Here is a 20,956-nt window from a genome sequence, read left to right as displayed (position 1 = left end):
TACATTATAACTAATTACAACTAGTGTATTGGTGTGTATTAATATTAGTATTAGTACTCGTAGTGTGCTCTATAGTATGAGTCGTCTAATAAATTTTCTCAAACACAGATAATTAAGCAGGTAGAGTACCTCGTTAGACCAGATGTACTGGCTGCTTGTGGGTCGGTGACGGTACCTGCAGTTTCAAGCTCGTAACTCATCTGTACTGTTTTGGCTTGATGCGGTCCCCATTTCATATCGTACTAAACCGTTACAAGACTTACAGTGTACCCCATGTAAAACTCTTAGCGACGATGCTTTGGAAGAAAATGTGCCTTCTCAGGCGTTTTCAGAGCGCGCGTGTACGAAATGACACGAAGACACGGTAGGAAATATAGACGTATATCGTGTCTGAGCTCCTAATAAGATGACAACAAAATAATCATGTAACGTAATACGAACCATTCCTGGGCGCTCCAAGATAATTTACTCAGTACATTGTTTCCTGGTTGTGTTTTCGCACCTGCTTTCAAGTGTACATATTTTGTTCCGAAGACAGTAAATTGATTTGACCAAGCCCCTTTCATTTGTCTGTCTGCTCACCCTGAAGGGCCTATTGCTGCCGTCTGGCATTGATTCATTCTCTGTTTTTGTTTATGGCTTTTAAATTAACAGGTTTTCTAGATATATTCATTATATATCTAGATATGTCTATTATATTCATTCAACTAGTCATATGCAAAATATGGACATTCTTCGTTTCCACGTGGTCAACAGACAAATTAATGAATCCTACATATGCACGGGGCAAGACGCGATAATTTATATTAATGCAATTTAAATTTAATGTAATTTGGAATCTGATAAGTCAACTATTAGGTAGCTTTTTGCTTATTCCTGAGATATTGCTTTTTTGCATAATGCCCGTATTTTCCAGCGAATTTTTCTGTATATTTCCTAGTATATTTCCAGCTAAGCAGAAGCGCACTCAAATGCGAACGACCAGCGACACATCAGACTCACGGTGCCTTGTTTGCAAAGAACGGTGGAGCAAAATAGCACTCGGTTCTGTTTTTCTTTTCGCTTTTTTTTTTGCGTATCATGTGGGCCAGGAGCTCAAGGAGAGCTGTGTAGGTGCTTGGATTGCAAAAACTAATTTGTAGAGTTCATTACCGCAGGCGTGTCTCATCTTGTCTCACGCCCTGTGTCGTCTTGCCCCGATGGTTGGGGCAAGATCAGAGAATCTGCATTTTTGAATTTCTTGTTCTGTGCTTCTTTTAGAACAGGCTGCGTCCCTTCTGATTTATAGATCTGAACGCTAGACCTATGAGAATGTGCCTATGGCTAGTTTTTTTTACACATGAATAATAAAAATTCCATATTCAAGTGCAAATTTCTGTCTCTTCTTGCCCCACCTCACCCTACCCCGCTTTGCAGGTATTCCTAAGGTTTCAATCGGCGCACGAAAACCTGAAACTTCACTTGGTGAACATAACTTTTCTGAACGTGAGTACAGTCCAGTACCGTTATCGCAAAAACGGTTGTGGTGAACTAGACCAGGTTTTACAAAACATAAACTAATATTGGAAGTAACTCGAAGTCCAACGTTACATAGCCGAGTCACCAACGCGTAGTCTTCCGTAAAGACTGGAGGCGTTTCTAGGTCAGTTGGTGTCTGCTACGGTGGAACTACATTCTTTGTTGCGTATGTTTAACATCATTTCATGGAATAAGGACACGGGGCAATAAGAACACAAGGGCAATGAGGGTGTGGTAACCGTGTCTTCTATCTTAATTGAGCAATTCAACATTCCTATATAAAGTGAATCTAGAGACGCGTGAGTGAACGTGATTAAAGGGTCATTCCAGCTTAAATAATCCGATCGCTTGGCTCCACCATCACTGGTTTCTGTGACAAAAATTAATGACGTAAATGTGTACCACACCTTCTATATTATTTTTTTGTCAGGAACTGCATAGCATGACCCCGTGTGGGCTCTTAAATCAAATGCGGGAGCGAAAAGTATGGTGCAATTTACATGACCGAAAAATTCAAAAGGGCCCGTTGTTAGGGAGGTTAAGGCTGCTTCTACCCGCGTACGCACTCCGCGAGAGCGTGGAGTCCCTTCAATCGTTGACTCAAAAACATGACAGTCTGCTGATTTGGAGCAAAGGTACATAACTTTGATGAAAACAAAGTAGCATTGCCAGACGGGTTACAGCATTGAAACTTTCACAGAAGTATATCCCAATGAGTTGTATCAAAAATGTGCGAAAAAATAGCGCAAGGCTGCTTTGTTTTTCTTTAGTGCGGAGCACTGGGTGTCACCGGTGTATGTCAAACACATGTGTTCCTGGCGGAAACTTTCACCAGTGAACGAACCTATCCTGTCACCCTCACCGGTGACTTCAACGTGGACGTCAAGTGCCACAATGTCTTTCTCGAATTGATCCGGGATTTTCTGGATTTCTACCTTATGCCATCTACCAAAGAATCCACCTGCAGAAATGGGGGTTGGCTGGACAACATCTTTCTGAGGGACGAGCCTTATCCCAGTAAACCAAAAATATCCCAGGGACGTCCCTGAAAACTCGCACACGTCACTTATGTCCAGGAGGCCCACCAGACGATATCTGGACGTCCACAATGCGACGTTGAAAATCGTCGGATATTGTATCTCCCACAGACAGCTGCATGATGTAAAAGGAATTGGCCCAAGAGTGGCATTTTGCACACACATCTGGGACACGTGATGCTTACTGTAGTGACGTAAGCAAAGCGAGAAACATTTTGGTTTTAGACCTTTATTTGCAGAGTTATCACATCATTGAAGATAGTTTGAATTAAAAACACAATATTTGTGAGAAAGGGGCGCCAAAAGTATCAACGGTTATGCTTCGGCATTGTTGGCACACGAACTAATTAATTCCAAAGACGTTTTCACCGTTACAAGCGTAGTTCACCCCGCTGTACGCTTACTGAACGTACACCTCCAACTCTCATTTCAGTATATGCTCCATCTAGTACGCCAAAAGAGGCCACCACAGGCCTCCGTATGTAGTGCTCTGTCTCGATATCACATATGAGTGTATGTGCGAGTGCAAGCGGTCTCCCTTACCGACAATGGGTACGCAGGTCACGTTGCGTGGAAATTAGTGCTGTATACAGTGGTTGCATACCGTTCTCAAAGAAAAGATGTTGATTATTAATCCAAAACTATTTCTAAAACGTGGACAGATAGCAAAAACTTAATAATAATGCATAGTGCTCAGCATACGGTAAACGTCCCCCGGACTGCAAAATGAGGAAAAAAGTCTGTTCCCACGAACGTAAACGGGACGTCCACGAACGTTCCTGGGATACCCAAATGTTAAATTCAGTTTTTCCCCAAGATATCCTTGGGACATATTTGGTTTACTGGGATGGTGTACCCACTTGTACTGTGTTCACATGCTACAGTGACCGTAGGGTACACCTTACGGTACTTCAACCCTTCAGCCCTGTCCCTGTCACTGATCTGATGTAACTTGCATCATACCTGTCAGTTTTTTTTCTCTCATGCTGCTATTGCATCACAAGCAACTTCCCTCACAATTATTTTCTTTGCGAAAATGTATTGAAGTACTTGCCTATCTGGCGAATTTTCGTAATAGCTATAGCTAGTGTAGAAAGAAACGCGACGAACGAAGCGTAGAAATAACGATGGGCTGGAGAGAACTCTTCTGAAACATCATCAATCTATTCTGACTTGAGAAGGTGAATGATAGTTGTATTAGTAACATAATTGGGAAAATGTATAGAAGCAGAGACGCATGGGACGCAATGCGAAAGAGCACTGTACACAAAGTTTTCTGATCGATAAATATGAAATACTAGGGATAGTTAATGTAAATACGTCATTATGCCATATGAAGTATAGCACCTGCATAATGAGTCTTTCGGTCACGAGATCACCAAAGACATCGTCACGTTTCCGTTTTCCGCGGACGATTATTTTGTTTCTGGCCATTCGGGTGTTACGAGGCAGATGAGCTTCGTTAAGGCGATAAGGTGACACTGTGAGAAAAATTTATACCTTTTAGGGTATAAATCGCCCATACAATAACTCATACGTTGTAAGGTATAAATTTAGACCATCCAGAAAGGTATTTATAGTTTATACCCTAGTGGGGATATAGAATTTATACCTTTTCTTCACATAAACTGTACCTTTGCAAAAGTATATTGGAATCCAGTTTGTGACAAATTTTTAGGAGAATGAGTTGAAATCACATTTGAGGAGAAGAAAAGCTTTTTTTTTTCCTTTTCACACACACTCACACATGCAAGCTATTTCAAAGCAACGCTCGAGTACGCCATACGAGTTCCCCATGTTAAAAGAAATATAAAATAAAATAATAAAGAAAAGGTTCAAAGAGCAATACCCGTTCTGCGAGTTTGGCAGTTTGGATCAACCAAATCCAGATATCGACACCTGAAGGACAGTAGTATGACGGGGACCGCCATAAGCACCACCTTTTTCTAATCCAACAGTAGCCAATTCTAATCCAACACAAGCCAGTTCTACGCCCTCTGATTGGTGGCCGCACTTTGATTGGCAGGCCTTCTTTTCGGCTCCGCCCCTTCACGTTAATTGGTTCAAGCTCTGATTGGTGGCCCCACGTTGATTGACAGACCCCTTTTTGGTTCGCCCACTTCACGCTGATTAATCCACTCCATCCAGTAATTTGCCTACTTTTATATCGTCTGAATCGTTGGATTTCAGAACTCCACCTAGTTCTATTCTATGAGCTATGACCGATGGCTTTGCATATCGATCGCCCGGCGACTCCCGCCACGAGACTTGAGAGCCCTGAGCAGAGCAGTGGAAGTATGGGAATGAGACCATCTCGTTGTCCCCTAATATATTTATTCAACTGCTGGGGGCACTTATGAAGTGACTTGTAAGCGAGAAAGCGGATGATTTTTTGTGTTTGTTCAAGTTTTTATGAAATTCCGTCGAAAGTGGGACATTTCCACGTAGAATGTTATAACAAGGATAACAATGTCGTCGTAGCAGAGCTTGTTAAGTAACCCTGCACGGTGCGCCGATTTGCTCGTGACCAATACCTTGAGGAGCGTGGGATGTCTTCTAAGATCGGTCGGTTGCAGGTGTAAACAGGAACTGCCACTCATGCGGTAAAATACCTGTTCGCAGGCTACAGCACGGAGGTGTTTGCGAGTGAAGATCTACAACTAAATAATCATGTGCCTCCTCCATCGCCTGGTTATATGCGCCGAGAAATAGGAGAGCTCCTGTTTCCCGAATACTTGACGTCCAAAGGTTTCAATCTGTTGTAAGGACAGAGCATTCCGGAACAATGCGATATAACTGGCGTTCAGGGATATCGTTCGAAAAGCGGCATTGTGATAGAACAAGGATTTTGTGATCAGGATCACGGGCGCATTCTTATGGTGGCTACCTCCGATAGAATTCCAATTTCCGTAATTTGATCATCAATAACTGTGAGAGTGGGTTATTGTTCATCCGATTCTCTGGGTATCCTGCCGATAAACTTTGAATATCCTTCGAAATCCATCGAAATCTCTTTCCTGTCCAGCTGCATACTTTCGTACGTAGAGTATCTTCTGCAGAGGAATGCTAAATCGGGGTGTTTCATTATATTGTGTGTGAGCGCTGTCTTGCCACACATGGACGGGCCGGGGATGAGAATTCGAGCGAAGTGCTGGAGCTGCATGCGCATTGTGGAATAACTTCAGGAGACTGTGTAGCGAGGTGATCGTCTCCAGGACTCTTTATTTCTTCCTGACATAGTTGCTAAAGCACACTCAGTGACTGCTCAATGTAAGCCGATAGGTACTTGTCCAAGATTTCTCGTATGATCTCCCGCAACTTATTTGTGGTGAAACGGAAGCGTGATATGTGGCAACACATCTCAATAAAATTCTCTGGCTTGTGTGGTGCGTCGAAGTGGAACCAAGTGGAGTCGATGCACCTGAGTTGCACCATCTGGTGGCGCTCTAACGAGGTAAGTTTGGACATCTGAGAAGAAGCCCACAGCGGTGCCACTGGGGTGGCCAGTCAACTGGCTTAGAAGGAGCGGACCAATCGGCAATCAGTAGGAGGCTGCATGCCAACCAATTAGTGGGCTTAGAATGGACCAATCAACGTGCGAAGTGAGGAGCCAAGCTAGTTAATTAGCATAGAGTGGTGGGGACAAGATCAGTAAGCTTAGCGTGGACCAATTAATGGGGGAGCCGACTCTGGGGTGGGCTTGCAGTGGACCAAACAGCATGACGGGAGGCGTAGCCAGGCCAGCTTATTAGCATCAGGGGTGGGGCTATGACCAACCAATCAGCGATCAGTAGGTTTGGAGCGTGCCAATTAGCGTGAAGTTGGCAGAGCCAAAAAGGGGCTTGTCAATCAAAGTGGGGCCACCAATCAGATCCTGAACCAATTAGCATGAAGGGGCGAAGCCAAAAAGGGGGCCTATCAATCAAAGTGGGGCCATCAATCAGATGGCTTAGAACTGGCTTGTGTTGCATTAGAATTGGTTACAGTTGGATTAGAATTGGCTACTGTTGGATTAGAAAAAGGTGGTTCTTAGGGCGGCCCCCATCATACTACTAAGGACAACAAATACTGATATATGGCTGGCAACTTCGCAAACTGTAGAGCATGGCAAGATTTAATTATTGTAGGTACACATATAATTCAGGCATAAACTCAACCTGTAGATTGTAGATACAACTCTAACGAAGTCTCTGTTTCATAAACAAATTACTGTTTATCTTAAATGCACCGCTTCAACAAAAGAAAATTATGTGATTCAACATGGTGGTGCAAGTAAATGTATAAAAGCGATGAAGGTACGAACAGCATGCAGTTATACCTTAGGAGGTTTAGCCTCGGTTTTCTGTATGCTATACACGAGGTATGAACACGTGAAAATGAGGTATAAATATGTTGTGCTATCCCTGCTTCATACCTCTTTTATACCCTTCTGCATGGTTGGAGGTATAAATCGGCACTTTGCACATTTTCTGTACCCTCCAAGGTATATATCTGCAACAGAAGGTATAAAAAAGGTACAATAGCCCATTATAATACCTTCTTTATACCTCTTTTGTAACAGTGCAGTATACGGAAACAAATAGCATTACTCATGCATTCTGTTGAACGCAAACACAGGCATATGCATACGTATATGTGCTCTGCCACGCCCACTATCAACACGAACGCTGTCAACCCCTGATGCTGCCACAAACATTCCTTGACTAAAACACCTGCAGCACTCACGATAGGCTTACTACCAAATTGAGCACGCAATAAGAAAATAAAGTTTCAAACGACATGCATTGACAAGGATAGTGAAGATTCAATGCTGGAAATCTGAAGCCGTTAACGATCCGCACTGAAATTTCACGGGCGTCCCAAACTGGATGATTGCCTTTTGCGCATGCTCACGTACTCTGCATGTTCTCCGCACAGTCACGTACTGCGGGCGCTCATGGGTGTAGCTGGTAGGGTATACACAAAAAAAATGAAAGAAAATTATATGCTCTACAGCGGTGCTCTGTGGCACCACCAGGAGCATACAGCAAACGTGAGGTCTAAGTGACCAGGTAGCGCATCATAGTAAACCGCAAACGTCTGTTAGACGTACCAGCAATATCAAACATCCAAGACCGACGGGAACGTCTAATTAATGTCTGTTATTCGTACAGTTAGTACGTTGTAAACCGTGGAGGTCTATGGGACGTTCATTGTACCCATGTTCTAGACATCCTGTATACATCCATTTAGCAGGTGCAATGAACATATCATGAATTGTATACAAACTTGTGAGCCGTTTACGAAACGTTGTTTCGACTATTAATTTAACAGTAAGTACTGCATAGTGCTAGAAGCAAGCAAATCAATCTTGCGACAACGTGAGAAATTAGAGAATAACTAAAAGCAGTTTTTTCACTGTTCGCGTGCTGCTCTCTGCAAAGTATTTATGTAGCACTGTTCCACCAACACAGGAAACCTATAGGTTTGACAGCTCCACTCAGTAGGTAACCTCATCGTAGACGATAGCCTGAATTACAAACACAATATTTGTCAGGAGGGAATGTCAGAACTGTTAGCGGAGAGTTTGACTCGTTGCTGGCGTACATATTAATTGCAGAAACTCATCCTCGTCACCGTTACAAATGCTTTCGGCACCCACCACACTTAACAAACCTAGCGCAGCTATTTGTATTTTAGTATACGTCCCATTCAGTGCGCATATAGTGGTTACTAAGAAATTCTAAGCTGTTTCGGGTGGGGTGCGGCCATGGGTACTGCATTTGCGCTGGTCACACAAAGTAGCCCTAAAAGTACATTTGCAATCTGGTCTATATTGACGTATAGGAAAACCTATAGGACGTAGATTAGACCTTGCAATTTCTCACAAACACGTCCATTGGATATGACAAATTTACACAGCTATGAACGAGCTTCCGACAATCCATACATCCATGGAACGTAATGTGGACATACCTGGATATCTACTATACATCCAAAATGTCCACTGTGTACCATATTCCGGATGTCCGTTAGACGTTTCTGATTTACTGTGATGGTTGGAAAGTAGACGTGTAAACATGGTCTAAACTTATACTTTGGAGCTAAGTCTAAATTTAGACATCTATTATACTTCTATAGTCCTATCCGATATATAGACGTCTAGTAAAAGAGGTCTATGAGATCGCTCAGGGACGCTCAAAACTAAATGCCTATTTTGAGACCTCTTCTGGCATGTCCCGCATACACCATACAGTGTGTCTCAGTTAAATCCCCGGGCTAAATAATTAGCGAAAGGGTGCACCAATCGAATAATTTTCTTTTTTACAAGTATTTCTCCGATACCATCTGCAGGCTGCGCACCGTGTGAATGTGTGGGAGGCGCTTATTATTTAAATAAAAATTCAAATGAGTTTCGTGAAAAACATAGCTTCGAAACCAGGGCGCCGTCAGCATTAAAATGGGTAGTACCCCTTTTGGGACCTTCAATAGACACCTTTAGAGAAAAATCTTCCACCGAAGCCGGTCATTTGTTGCAGTAATTAATTGGTTTCGGTCTACATATTTCTGTCGCGGCCGGTAACGGTAAAGCGCAAAAGGACGCTCTTCCACACCCTTATCCAACAATGAAGTACGTGTTCTTGAGCTGACTTTGCAACGGGGAGTGCTGAAGAAAAAGTAACACCGTCGGACAGGCTACGCCAGGCCCCACCCCGCTTAGCTGACTGATATGCGCCCTTTCTCTGCTATGATCGCACGGACGAAACACAGTTAATCACAGAGAGCCTTGATATCACATGCTTTCCATTTTTTCTTCAGCGCTCCCCATAGCGAAGTCAGCTCAAGAACACACAATTCATTGGTGGATAAGGGAGTGGAAGAGCCTCCTTTTGCACTTCACCGCGACCAGCCGCACAAAAAATTTAAATCAAAACGAGTTAGTTACTGGAACAAAAGACCCACTTTGAGGGGAGTTTTTTTATTTAAAAGGTATCCACCCAAGGTCCGAAAAGGGGTAGTATCCATTTTAATGCCGACGGCGCCGTGCTTTAGAAGTCATGTTTTTCACAAAACTTATTTGAATTTTTATTTAAATAATGAGCGCCTCCCGCTCATTCACACAATGCGTAGCTTGTAGGTGGTATTGATAGATACTTGTAAAAGAGAAAGTGATTCGATAGGCGCACCCGTTTGTGAATTATTTAGCCTGGGGATCTAACTGGACACCCGGTATATGGCACACGCTTCAGACGTTGAGATTTTCTATCCCATTTTCGGCATCTCCAATCCCGTGGATACGGGTCCAAAGCCTACAAATGGATCTGGACCCGCCATGGGACGTGCTCCTCGGTATGACAGGTGGTAGCAGACAATTGTTTTCTTTCTTCAGCTGCCAATTCAGCCACTGAATTAGATAGCAGTTCTAGACACTCAATTTGCCTATTACAACAGCAACATTAACTCTAGAAATATTCGAAAACATCTGCAGCAAGCTCTAATAAAATCAGCACGTATGAGGCATGTGTAAGATATTGATCACCTTTCTCACGATGGTAAGAGCCAAAGGAAGGCAATATCCAAAGTGACAAAAACATAACGAATCATGGCCATGTGTGACAACAGAAGAGAAAAACACATTTATAACATAAAAGACAAATATTTGAAAATGGACTATACTAAATACTGTAAATAGACAAAGACTTGAAAATCAGGCAAGTTTGGGCGGCTCGTTTGTCTGTTGCGCATACAGGTGCTTTTTCACCATGACCATGGCATATGTCTCTCTATTTCATGTCAGTCACCAAATGCAATATGTGAAGTTAAACCATGGTCACATACGTACACTGCTGCCGCTCAAGCTTGATAAAACTGGCAAGTGTAGCGAAAGTATCCATGATAGCAAAACGCCCGAGATGCACACGTCTGAATGACTGTGTTTTTCGTGTGTGCGCGTCTCTTCCAAGTCCGTCGTGTCGGTGTTTTCCTATAAGGATACTGTCACGAGCTGGCTTCCCATCCCTTAACTGTATTCAACAGAGTTTGATCTTTGATATTTTGTGTAAGCTTGTGTAAGAATGACGCATGACGTATAAAATTAGTTCTGCAGAATGAAAACAATACCCTCTTTGAATGAACAGGAAGTATTTGCGACTTGCATCGTGGCAGAAAGGACAAATGTGCATGATTATGATAGTTTAGCAGTCAACGTGAGAAGGTTGAGGCCAAATGTGGCATGATACTCTAATGAAGGCATAACGTAACATTGTTGTATAAAGGGGTTTGGTAGTAATGCCAGAAGGATAGTGGATATGAGAACAGTGCCATGGAGCGCCCCACACATGTGTGATGTACTGTAAGTCGTTCTTTCCGCGCGGAAAATATTTTCGCGTTTTCAAACAAAGCTGGTTTGAGCAGTGATTAGCGAAAACTTAAATTCGCGACGCAGGTTTCCGGGAGTGCTTAACTCTCAGACGAGTTCAGAAAATCCCAGTGCTCTTTGCGCATGAATTGCATCCTGGGCGCTTGATGAGCGGGGGATCCAAGAATAATCCTTCACATTTCGCTTTCGCTCACCTTGACACGTCGTGGACAATGGACCGGTAGGGGAGAAATCGAACAGTTTAGAGGCCACCCGTTGCTTTCGTGTTAGTAAACTCCCACAATTTCATGCGGCGCTAAGCACTCTGGGATATTCTGAACTCGTCTATACTCGGGCATATTTCGGCACGTACAGAGACATCCGTTGTTCACGGGGATGGCGGCGTTCTCGGTCAATGCCTTTCTTCTGCTCACAGACATGGGAGTAAATGCCCTGTACAATGCCCTTTAGGGACTCTGCAGGAGGCCATAGTACTAGCCGTGTGCAGGGAACCAGTTCATTTTAACAGTTCTCATTCATTATCACTCAGGGCACTGAACTGTTCCGTTGAGATGTCGTACTATCATACAAGCTGGTTTTAAGAAGGCGGGGAAAAGCATGTTGGCGGCTTCGTAGTATATATGTACAGTGCAATGCGTTTGTAGGTGTAACAAAAGCTTGATAAATTTTTATTTCTTTACATTTTGCCTGATGGGATAAAACAATCTTCTACGACATGCTTAAACTGCCTACACTGTCTCGAGTAGAAAGAGTCAAGGTAGTCGCGGCACGGCGTCCAACGCCGCACGATTTTCGCCCTCATATTGTGACGACGATAACGACGACTCATGTCACGCTCATTCTCATTCTGTTCATTAAATCATTGCCATCGCCACGCTGTGCTGTCCGTATCATTTGGTGGAGGTGCAGGCTCGCTGCCCCTCAAACATCCTCTACAAGGACACCTACAGGACATAACCGGTGAGTCCTTCCTGCACTGCTGCTGCGTCTCTGGCCCCAGCGCTGCTGTGATGGCCATCGACCCCCCAGCCCGCCCCGACGACGCGATAGACCAGACGACAACGACGGACCTGACCAGATTATCATCAGCCCCGTGGATAAAAGGCGCCCAGGACAGCAGCGTACAATGGCAGTTAGGCATGGCAAGAGGACCGGAGGCACCGGGCTACTGCGGACAGCAGAGCGTCGCCTCATCTTTCGCCCACTGACATCCACATCCACCCCCACGACCTAACATCTTCGCTCATCAACATTGACCATCGTGCCCAGGAGGTCACGACTTCGGGGGGGGGGGGGGGGGGTTGTGACGTCGTTATCCTGTCACGCGCATTCTCATTCTGTCCATTAAATCATTGCCATCGCCACGCTGTGCTGTCCGTATCAGTATCACCCCAGTTATTCGCGGGAACTTAAATTCGCGATTCTGGAGGAATGCGAGAAAAACTCGAAAAATAATTTCGCGAGAAAAAAACCCACTTCTACAGTACTTTATACATCCATCAAGATAAGGGGATGGAGGCAACGCTGGGGGCGGGTAATGATGCAAGAACTGGGTTATGCGTACGAACATGGTACTAGTCCGAATATAGCTGTATCATGGGTGTGATAGTCCAAACAATATCACGTTTTAGTTTCGCTACACGCCGGTTAGGTGTTCCCTCCCTGCTCAGAATGGCGAAGCTGCGTGCAAGTGAACCCTGCGTGAAGTTGTACCTGTCGTGTAACTACGGTTGAGGGAAGGGACTACATGACAGCAGTATTTGTTTTACTATGTGTAATCGACGTCTCCATGCACACACGCCTATTTAGTTTGGGTGTTATGTATAATACAGGAAAGACTGCGCAATGAGTTCTGTGTATTGTATTTATATGTATGTCATAATATTTGCATGCATGCAATGGAATGAATCGAACACTCCCCAATATCTTGCAAACACCACAACAAAGCCGATGTTCACCTCAATAGCATTTCCTGATAAATCACACCTAATGATGACAATAGTAACGCATATACAATGTCGAATTGTAGATATTTTAGCTAAACTAAGCTGTTAAGGTATAAAGGTAGGTCTAGTCTTGGACATTGATGCAAATTTATGTCTTAGTCGTAGCTGACTTGCTAAGTTCTCTCTCATCGTAGAGGTTTGATCTAAAATTGTCTAGGTCTCGGCTGCAGATGTACAGATACGAGACGCATACTAGCGCAACGGTAGCACGGCTACTGCACGTCTACACAGTAAATCATTTTACACCTTTATTCGCTCAAAACAAGCGTATTCTTATAAAAACACCCTTTTCTGTCCCGCAAACTGTAGTAAATGGTGTAAAAAGAGCATTACTAAAGGTGCAATATCGACATACACCACATTTTATCCCATGTCGATCATTAAGCGTGTAAAGTGAGGTGTTGAAAGAAGTGTTTACGGCCGGTACAGCTTTTTTACACCCTCTTTGAACTGGTAATATGGTGCTGAAAATGGTGTTTTAATTAGTGGAAGAAAAATTATACTGATTTCACAGCTTCACCCAGAAGTTAATCACATTAAAAACGATAACTTAAGTTAAAGACACCATATTTGACAGGGAAGGATGTCAGGCATTTAGATGGTATCCTTGACTCATTCCAGTCGTACGTTTTAATTGCAAAGACGAAATCCCATCACCGTTAGAGACGTTTTCCAGGCTACTACACTTAACGAACAGGCCCCCAACAAATTGTATTTCAGTATATGATCCATCCCATACGCCAATATAGGCTACCGAGGGTGCCCAAGTATCTTCAAGCCTGGGCATTCACACCTACGGTACCTAACGCGACGTGCCTGTGACGCATTGCGCTCCGGGTTAGGTTGTACGATGAAACCACGGCTGCAAGTCTGCAGTGTTCACGGTGGCACTTGCCATAGACGCAAGAATGTCGAACTGTATGTCCCGGTATGCTGGTGCGGGAGCTTGTATTACACTAGCCATTTGAAAGGGAGTATTTGCCGCAAAACAACTCCATCCTGAAAGGTGTTTTCAATAGAATACTCTCCACTTAACAGTGTTTTTTGTTTTTAAATGCCCATTATCAGAGTGTTTTATGAGGAATACACCTAATTAAAGTGTATTTCACTCTTGATTCGGGTATAATCTTTTTCTTAGAGTGAAATGGACGATGCTTGAGTCACGCCATCGGGACATTCGAGCTGGAATGACGCTAAGGTGATAGCAGGAAAATGCTTTGATATTATTTCGTTTTTTTATTAGACTTGTGCAGGCGTTAAACAGAGGACTGGCAGCACCGGCTAGTCAAAATTACTGATTGTAATGTGTACCTCTGCCACTCAAACGGGAAAAACGACCGCCGATATCATGTGCTCAAATCATGTGTCCAACATTACCTGTCGGTCTATGTGATTATGTCTGTGAAGTGATTATATCGGAGATGTGATTACCTGTCACTCCATCGACTTTCTCTAACCTGAAGTATCAGTTTATTAGACAGAGAAGATTAAATAATCACGTATTAATGGCGAAATTTGGTTCGCTTAGCTTAATGCTTCTTTTTGTAGTGGATCTCAGTTGGAAAATGCAATGCAAAGGCAGTTCTAACCGACAGTGGTGAAATTCTGTTGATATTGAAAACAAAATTCTGCACCTGAGCCTTATTTTTGCAGGACACAAAAGTGGAAAACGAGTGTTTTACCCTTTACGATCACCACACCACGAGTCTTGGCAAACCAGTCGTCTTGAAGTACCTTAAACTTGACGAGTCACTAGATAAATTTACAAAGTGTATGAAGAACTCAAATTCAATTGCATATTCACCGGGAGGTGCTCCATTAGTATACGTCCTTACAGGGTAAGCTGTCCTGAAGTCTACCATTTCATACGTGCTTTTGTATACGTTGTAGAGCTGTGGAATTTTTGCGAAGTCCGAATCGAATATGGGATTCTCCACCAGAATTTGTAATCAGTGTTTGCTACACACCGAAAAAAGGAATAATTTTGAGGATGCACACGTAAGACCGACAACGGCATGAGAGGGGGTGTAAAAGCAAGTGACCGCTTCATTCAATTTGAATAATGAATTATTTTTTGAATTACCGCTCTGGTAGGAACAGTGTAGGTAGGAAAGTTGTACATTTAATACAGGTGCTCCCCTCGACGTACATTTTCTTGCTCGCAAAAAAGTGAGGGCTCAAATTTCAAAATTGTACCACGTGACAACCTTCGGGTGCAGCTTCCTTGCACCTCGACCGCACCGCCGTGCTCAGCTGATGTGTGCAGCGCAGACCTTCGAATTAACAGCCAGATGCTGACACATCCAGTATCCCAGAACGAACTTGGCCCCTTCTTTCTTCACGGTAAGAAAAGAGAGATGGAGATAGGGCATACAGATAGAGCAGAGATAGAGAGAGCCGTGAAGTCCTTTATGTTGCTCGCAACCGTCGAGCGAGAAGTGGCACGTACCCTTTGCAGCTGTTGCAAATTGTCCATTCTATAGCGCAGTTCAGTTAGCCGAAACCTTCGTCGGTAATTATTGCATCAGCACCGGTTTCCAGGGTTTCGGCACCAAATGTGCAATAGTGTAGAAAGGATCAATAACGGCTGAACAAGGTTTTGATGGGAAGAAAAACAGCAATGAATGAGGCCACCAGGGTTGCCAAGCGAGGCCACCAGGATTGTCTGGGATGAGAATGTAATCTGCCTCAACAATCCTTAACACGAAACGTGTGGTTTAGAACGCATTTTTGGAACTCACGTTTGTAAAAACTATGAAGACATAGCTTTATATTTTGCTTCTGTGAATGTGAAAAAGCGCTTAAGTGCAAAACGTTATCCATATTTTCTATAGGCACGACACAATGAGGACAGTAGGAAAAGAACACAAGCGATGGCCAGGTATGTGACATCCATGTTTTAGGAGACATATGGCTAAGGCTATAAAACGTTCCAAACTACATTAAGTTATGTATTTGTTAAGAATTTCTCTTTACGCAACATTTAACTTCACCAATATAAGTAGTATAGATCAACTTCCCACAACGACCACTTTTTCTAATCCAGTGAAAGCCACTTCTTATCTACGTCAGGCTGATTCTAATCCAGTTCAAGTCAATTGTAAATCCGCTTATTGGCTCATCCCACCTACGTCATAGACCCTCCCCTTCCCGTTGATTTGTCTAGTCCACTCATTGGCCAAGCCTACTGACTGCAAACTAAGCTAACTCACACTCAATTACATTAAAATTGATACAACCCCTGTGCGGGGGAACTAAAGGGACGTACAACACACATCATTTGGTGAGAAAGACTTATTTTCGTCCCACGGCTCGCTTGATAACCCCCCCTCCCCCCAAGCTGCTCATCTTCTATTGATGGAAATTCCTGCCACCTTTCAAATTTCATAATTGTAACAGTGCCCCATAAAAGTTCTTTAAAAGGTCTATCTATAAATATGTGTCACTTTCCACACCAATCATAGGCATTTTTGGCCGCCTTCCTGCTAATTGTCTGCATTGATTCATGTCGTCATAGGATACCCGCTATTACTTGTTGCTCTATTTTCATCCATTGAATACTCAATTCTAAATTTGTAAGACCACTCACAACCACTTATTGGTCTGTTCCTTTTATTGGTTACCTGTTTTTAGATTTCTGATCCTACTGATAGGCTGGTTCATCATGAACTGTCGCCAACCACTTATTGGTTTATCCCACCCATTTGTTCATTATTACAAGATTCTCTTTCACTGGTCCAGGGCATTTAGCAACTCTCCACAATTCCTAAGACATCTCATAGACTGGTTCTCAATATTTATTCTAGATCTAAACTCCTCCCTCTGGATCTCCCAATTGAGGTTCTAGGTGAACACGAGACACCTCTGCACTTCCTGCATTTGTCTGCGCAAGATCACCGTCATCCACGCCCTAGGAAATTCGATGCCGCCTGGAAAGTCACTTTACCGAGTGGCACAAATGACGCGCCTTAGCCTCACTGTCTTCATAGCTAAGGACGTAACACCATTGGAAACCCCTTTGGTGCCTACTCGACCTGCCCATTTTCGTGAGTGTACTGGATCTTCAGGTACCAAGCCCCCCCCCCCCCCCCTCGAGTGCTTCAACCTCAGTGTTACGTTCTGTTAGAAGAGAAAATTTCCACCGCTACAACAGTACACTAGTGCCAATAGAGCTTTTTTAGTTGAAATCGATTATAACGAGTACCGTTCAAATCAAATCAAATTCAAATAGTTTTTAGTTCAATATGAATTATTTACGAGTAACTAAAATAAAATATTTTCTCCAGGAGAAATCATAGCAAGCTGTGTATGAGCTAAGGATTGTAGCACATTTCAATTTGGGGTTAAATTTAGAACCCAACAGAAACAGGAACTAAATCACTTCAAGCTCTTGTGCAGGTATGCTAGTTCATCAACATACTTTGGTAACTACGTTTGTAGTGGCCAACAAGTGACCGTGACTTCTCACGGAATTCATTGAAGTTATCGGTCTGCTTTATTGCATCTTGAATGCTGAACTAGAGAGTGTGAGCAAAGCATGGTATCCTTGTCCATGGACAAGGAAGTCCACAGGAAGTTATGAGTTATAACAATAAATACTGCAGGTCATGTGAAAGCCCCCATTCTTCAATCAGTTGTAGGAGCCAGTTGTGCAGATTGGTGCTGTTATAGCTATCAGACATGTGCTTGTAGGTCAGAGCACAGTTGTGGGCCACAAAGTCTCCATCCATAATGTGACATGTGAACGAGGCATAACTGTCACCTGCACACCAAGTCCAGCCATCTGTCATTACTGAGTAGCACAAGGTGCTTTTCAAATTGTCCTGAATCTTGTACTTGACCCTCTCAATTTGCTGCTTGTATAAGTCAGGAATAAGTCAGGACCACGAGAAAGTCGTTCTTCATGAAACGGAACATTTCGATTCCATACAGTGCATCAGTTCAAGGAAACCCAGTTCCTCCATTAGTAAGAACGAATGAAGACCCCTTGCTATGAAATGCGCGATCTCTTCAGTTTTTGTTTGAAGAATGCTTGCACTGTTTGTGCTGTGGTTGCTGCGTGCAATTTGCAGTCCAGTGCAGGGTGACGCTTCAGGAGATTAAGAAGCGTAGTCGTTCCCATAGGTGTCTGAAGCATTTGGCGTTTCCCGCTCCCAGATGACACTTTGCTGTTTCCACAGTAGAGCCACAGAGCACCAGAACGAACATTACTCACTGTGCGAACAAAAAGGTGCTACGTTCCACTTCCGGCGTCACGTGGGATGATCAGGAGTTTTCTAGAAGTAAAAAACTATAAACGGTCGACTGGCTGGCTCGGCGAAGTTTTACACACATAGCGCTTCTAGAAAATGGCATATCTGCCTCAGCCCTTGTAATACCATCCAAAGGCATGGTCGTATCCAACCTCATCAATAGCTGCAGAACTCCAGTTTGTTTTTTCTGCAGCACATAGTTCATTTTAGCCCGTGAGAATGGACACTGTTTACCGACTCAAAATCTGTACTGCGAGCTATTGAGAACACAAGGCTCGTCCGCACCCTTAGTTAATGGCATACCATCAGGTGTGCAAAGCAAGGCACAGTTTGTCTCTCCAGTGGGTGCCAGCCCTTTCTGGTGCTGTGGCGAACGAACAGGCTGACAGTGCAACAGAAGCAGTTCTGTCATCTTGTGAATGGACGAGTATTGCACCGCTGAGAGGAGACTGTCGTTCCATTCTTCGATGTCTGGAGGCGCACCTCGCTTCCCTGCAATGGAGAAATTACATTTTCCCCATCTGTCTCAGATAACACAAAATGATCTGAGGATTGTGTCTGTGATATCCCTTCGCAGATGTTGTGCAAGTCCGATGTGCGAGTTGGTTTTAATGGAAGTCAAAAACGCGTCTAAACGAGAGACCAATAGATGTAGCAGTTCACGTTCTAGAGACGACTGTTGTCATCTCTATTGAAATTGTCGGATTCCTTACTGGGACACTATACATTCACTAGAAGCGCACATGCCTGCACAGCAAGTCAGCTCTGCAGAGGTGCTAGCCTTATTGATGTTACCACGTTGAACGTGGTAGAGGTTTTCAAACAGCATAGATCTGGACGTGTGGCGATGGGAGCTTTGCGTAAAAGGAAAGGCCCATCCCAAGTTGCGTGAGGTACATGTGTACATTATTTAAAGCCAGCTGCAAGCAGCACTGAATGGCTGGTCGCAATTTCCTACTGTCCCAAAGGCAACGTCATCTACATAGAGTGCGCCACTTTGTAAATAATGCTTTATTTTAGGCCATCCATCACCCACCCCATTAAAGAGTGTCAGATGCAGAATGCTTGAAACTCCGCCTTGGGGGACTCCTTCATAAACATGATGTTTAGGGTTTGGGCCTTGGGGTGTATGGACAGCGACAGTTCGGTCCGTAATGAAGTCTTGAAGCCAGGTCAAGAGTCGATTGGATTCCCCCCCCCAAAAGCATAAGGTGTGTAGCACACAATAGTGGGAGACTGTATCGTAAGCCGGATTGATCTCTCGGAAAATCCATACGACAATCTCCCGGTGAGCACGAGCATGTTGGACTGTAGAGACTAGGTGAGAACTGGATCCGCGGAGCTTTCGTAACGAGAAATGTTCTCGGGTGCTAATGGGCAAATCGCTCTTCAAGAACAGCTTCACTGTATAAGATCATTAGAATTAGCCTCTGTAACACGACCATAGGTTTTCTTGATCATGTGCTTGATAAACGGTGTAATCATAATTTGGAGACTCCAAGTGGAATGAAGGACAGTGCGCCATCTTCGGAGACCGACAGATCTCGAATATGTTTGCGTATGTGAGGGGCACCGTCAGGACGGGAGAGGCGTGCACCATCTGGTGCACTGCTTCGCCGGGAAATTGCACTTCAGGCATGCCCTCACGAGGAGGGCGACGTAACCTTCCATACCAGGCTCGGAATTGTATAAGAAGCAGGTGTACGTCCGTTACACGAAGGAGGCAGGTCTGTAAGTGGACAGAGTTAAGAAAAGAGTCTATATGTGCCCTGGAATTGTGGACCGCTGAGTGCATCCGTCAATAAATGGTTGGGGCGGTGTATGACATAGCCAGAAGTAGCCCAGGAACTGCCCTATAGAAATTGCAGAGTATACAATATTTGGTAGCATGCTGTACTGGTGGCTCAATGAGCACCTACAGGAATGCGTCTAACTAAGCCTACATATTAGGAACCAACTTATGAGACGTCCTAGAAGAGTAACCAATCAGTAGAATAGGCCAATAAGGGGTTGGGGGCAGTGTATGAGGTATTGGAAACTAGTCTACGTGCTGTCCCTTCAGAGTAGTGAACTATTGGGTGAGCCCTGGAGTGGTGTACCAATGCACACTCACACGAATTTGTCTAGGTCTAGACGACATGTCGAGTACCAGCCTATGAGCTGTCCTTGAAATTGTGGGGAGTACCCCAGCATCCTGGAATTACGGACCAATGAGTAGAATGGACAAATAAGTGAGGGGGTCTACCAAGCTATAAGTGGGCTTGGAAATTCAGAAATGACTAATCAGTGAGTGGAAGTGGACCATTAAGCCAATGGGGACGATCTATAACAGCCTCGGTCAGTGCAGCCAGTCAGCGAAAGGGTACTTGAAAATGCCTCTTTCTTAATAAACATCCTCTCTCCTGTTATTGGTGTCACGAACAACCATTCACTGGTCAGTAGGCGTAGATAATGAGTGGAATCGAGCAAGAAGAGGAAGAGTTATTAGCAACTTTATTAGAATTATAAATCAGTTATTACAAATGTCTGCAGCTCTGGGTTGTTGGAACCTAGAAACATACTTGACACTCCTGCAACAGATATATTGCAGTACTGCAATGAATGCACATACATATATATTGTTGATATGTAGTTGATTCTGTGTGTGTTTTTCTTTACCTCCTTCTTTTCTTGGGATATTGTTGAGGTTCTTGGGTATTCTTGGGAATTTTTTTCGTCTGTGTTGAGGGTAGCGTGCCACTGCCAGGTCACATGACCACATCACGCCTGGCGACGAAACCACAT

The 20,956-nt window shown here is 43.8% G+C and overlaps 1 protein-coding gene across 2 annotated transcripts in view; it reads left to right on the top strand.

The window, feature by feature from the left end:
- The window catches only part of LOC135373806 (uncharacterized), an 87,810-nt gene that overhangs the window by 33,241 nt on the left and 33,613 nt on the right, over positions 1-20,956 (top strand). For both annotated transcript variants that reach the window (XM_064606880.1, XM_064606875.1), the window contains exons 4-6: positions 1,417-1,485; positions 14,574-14,758; positions 15,755-15,801. In XM_064606880.1, the coding sequence (XP_064462950.1) occupies positions 1,417-1,485; positions 14,574-14,758; positions 15,755-15,801 (301 nt within the window). The remainder of the gene's footprint in view (positions 1-1,416; positions 1,486-14,573; positions 14,759-15,754; positions 15,802-20,956) is intronic.

This window comes from Ornithodoros turicata, chromosome 1 (assembly GCF_037126465.1).
Source record: "Ornithodoros turicata isolate Travis chromosome 1, ASM3712646v1, whole genome shotgun sequence".
NCBI classification, from domain to species: domain Eukaryota; kingdom Metazoa; phylum Arthropoda; class Arachnida; order Ixodida; family Argasidae; genus Ornithodoros; species Ornithodoros turicata.
This window is presented reverse-complemented; position numbering and strand designations above follow the sequence as displayed.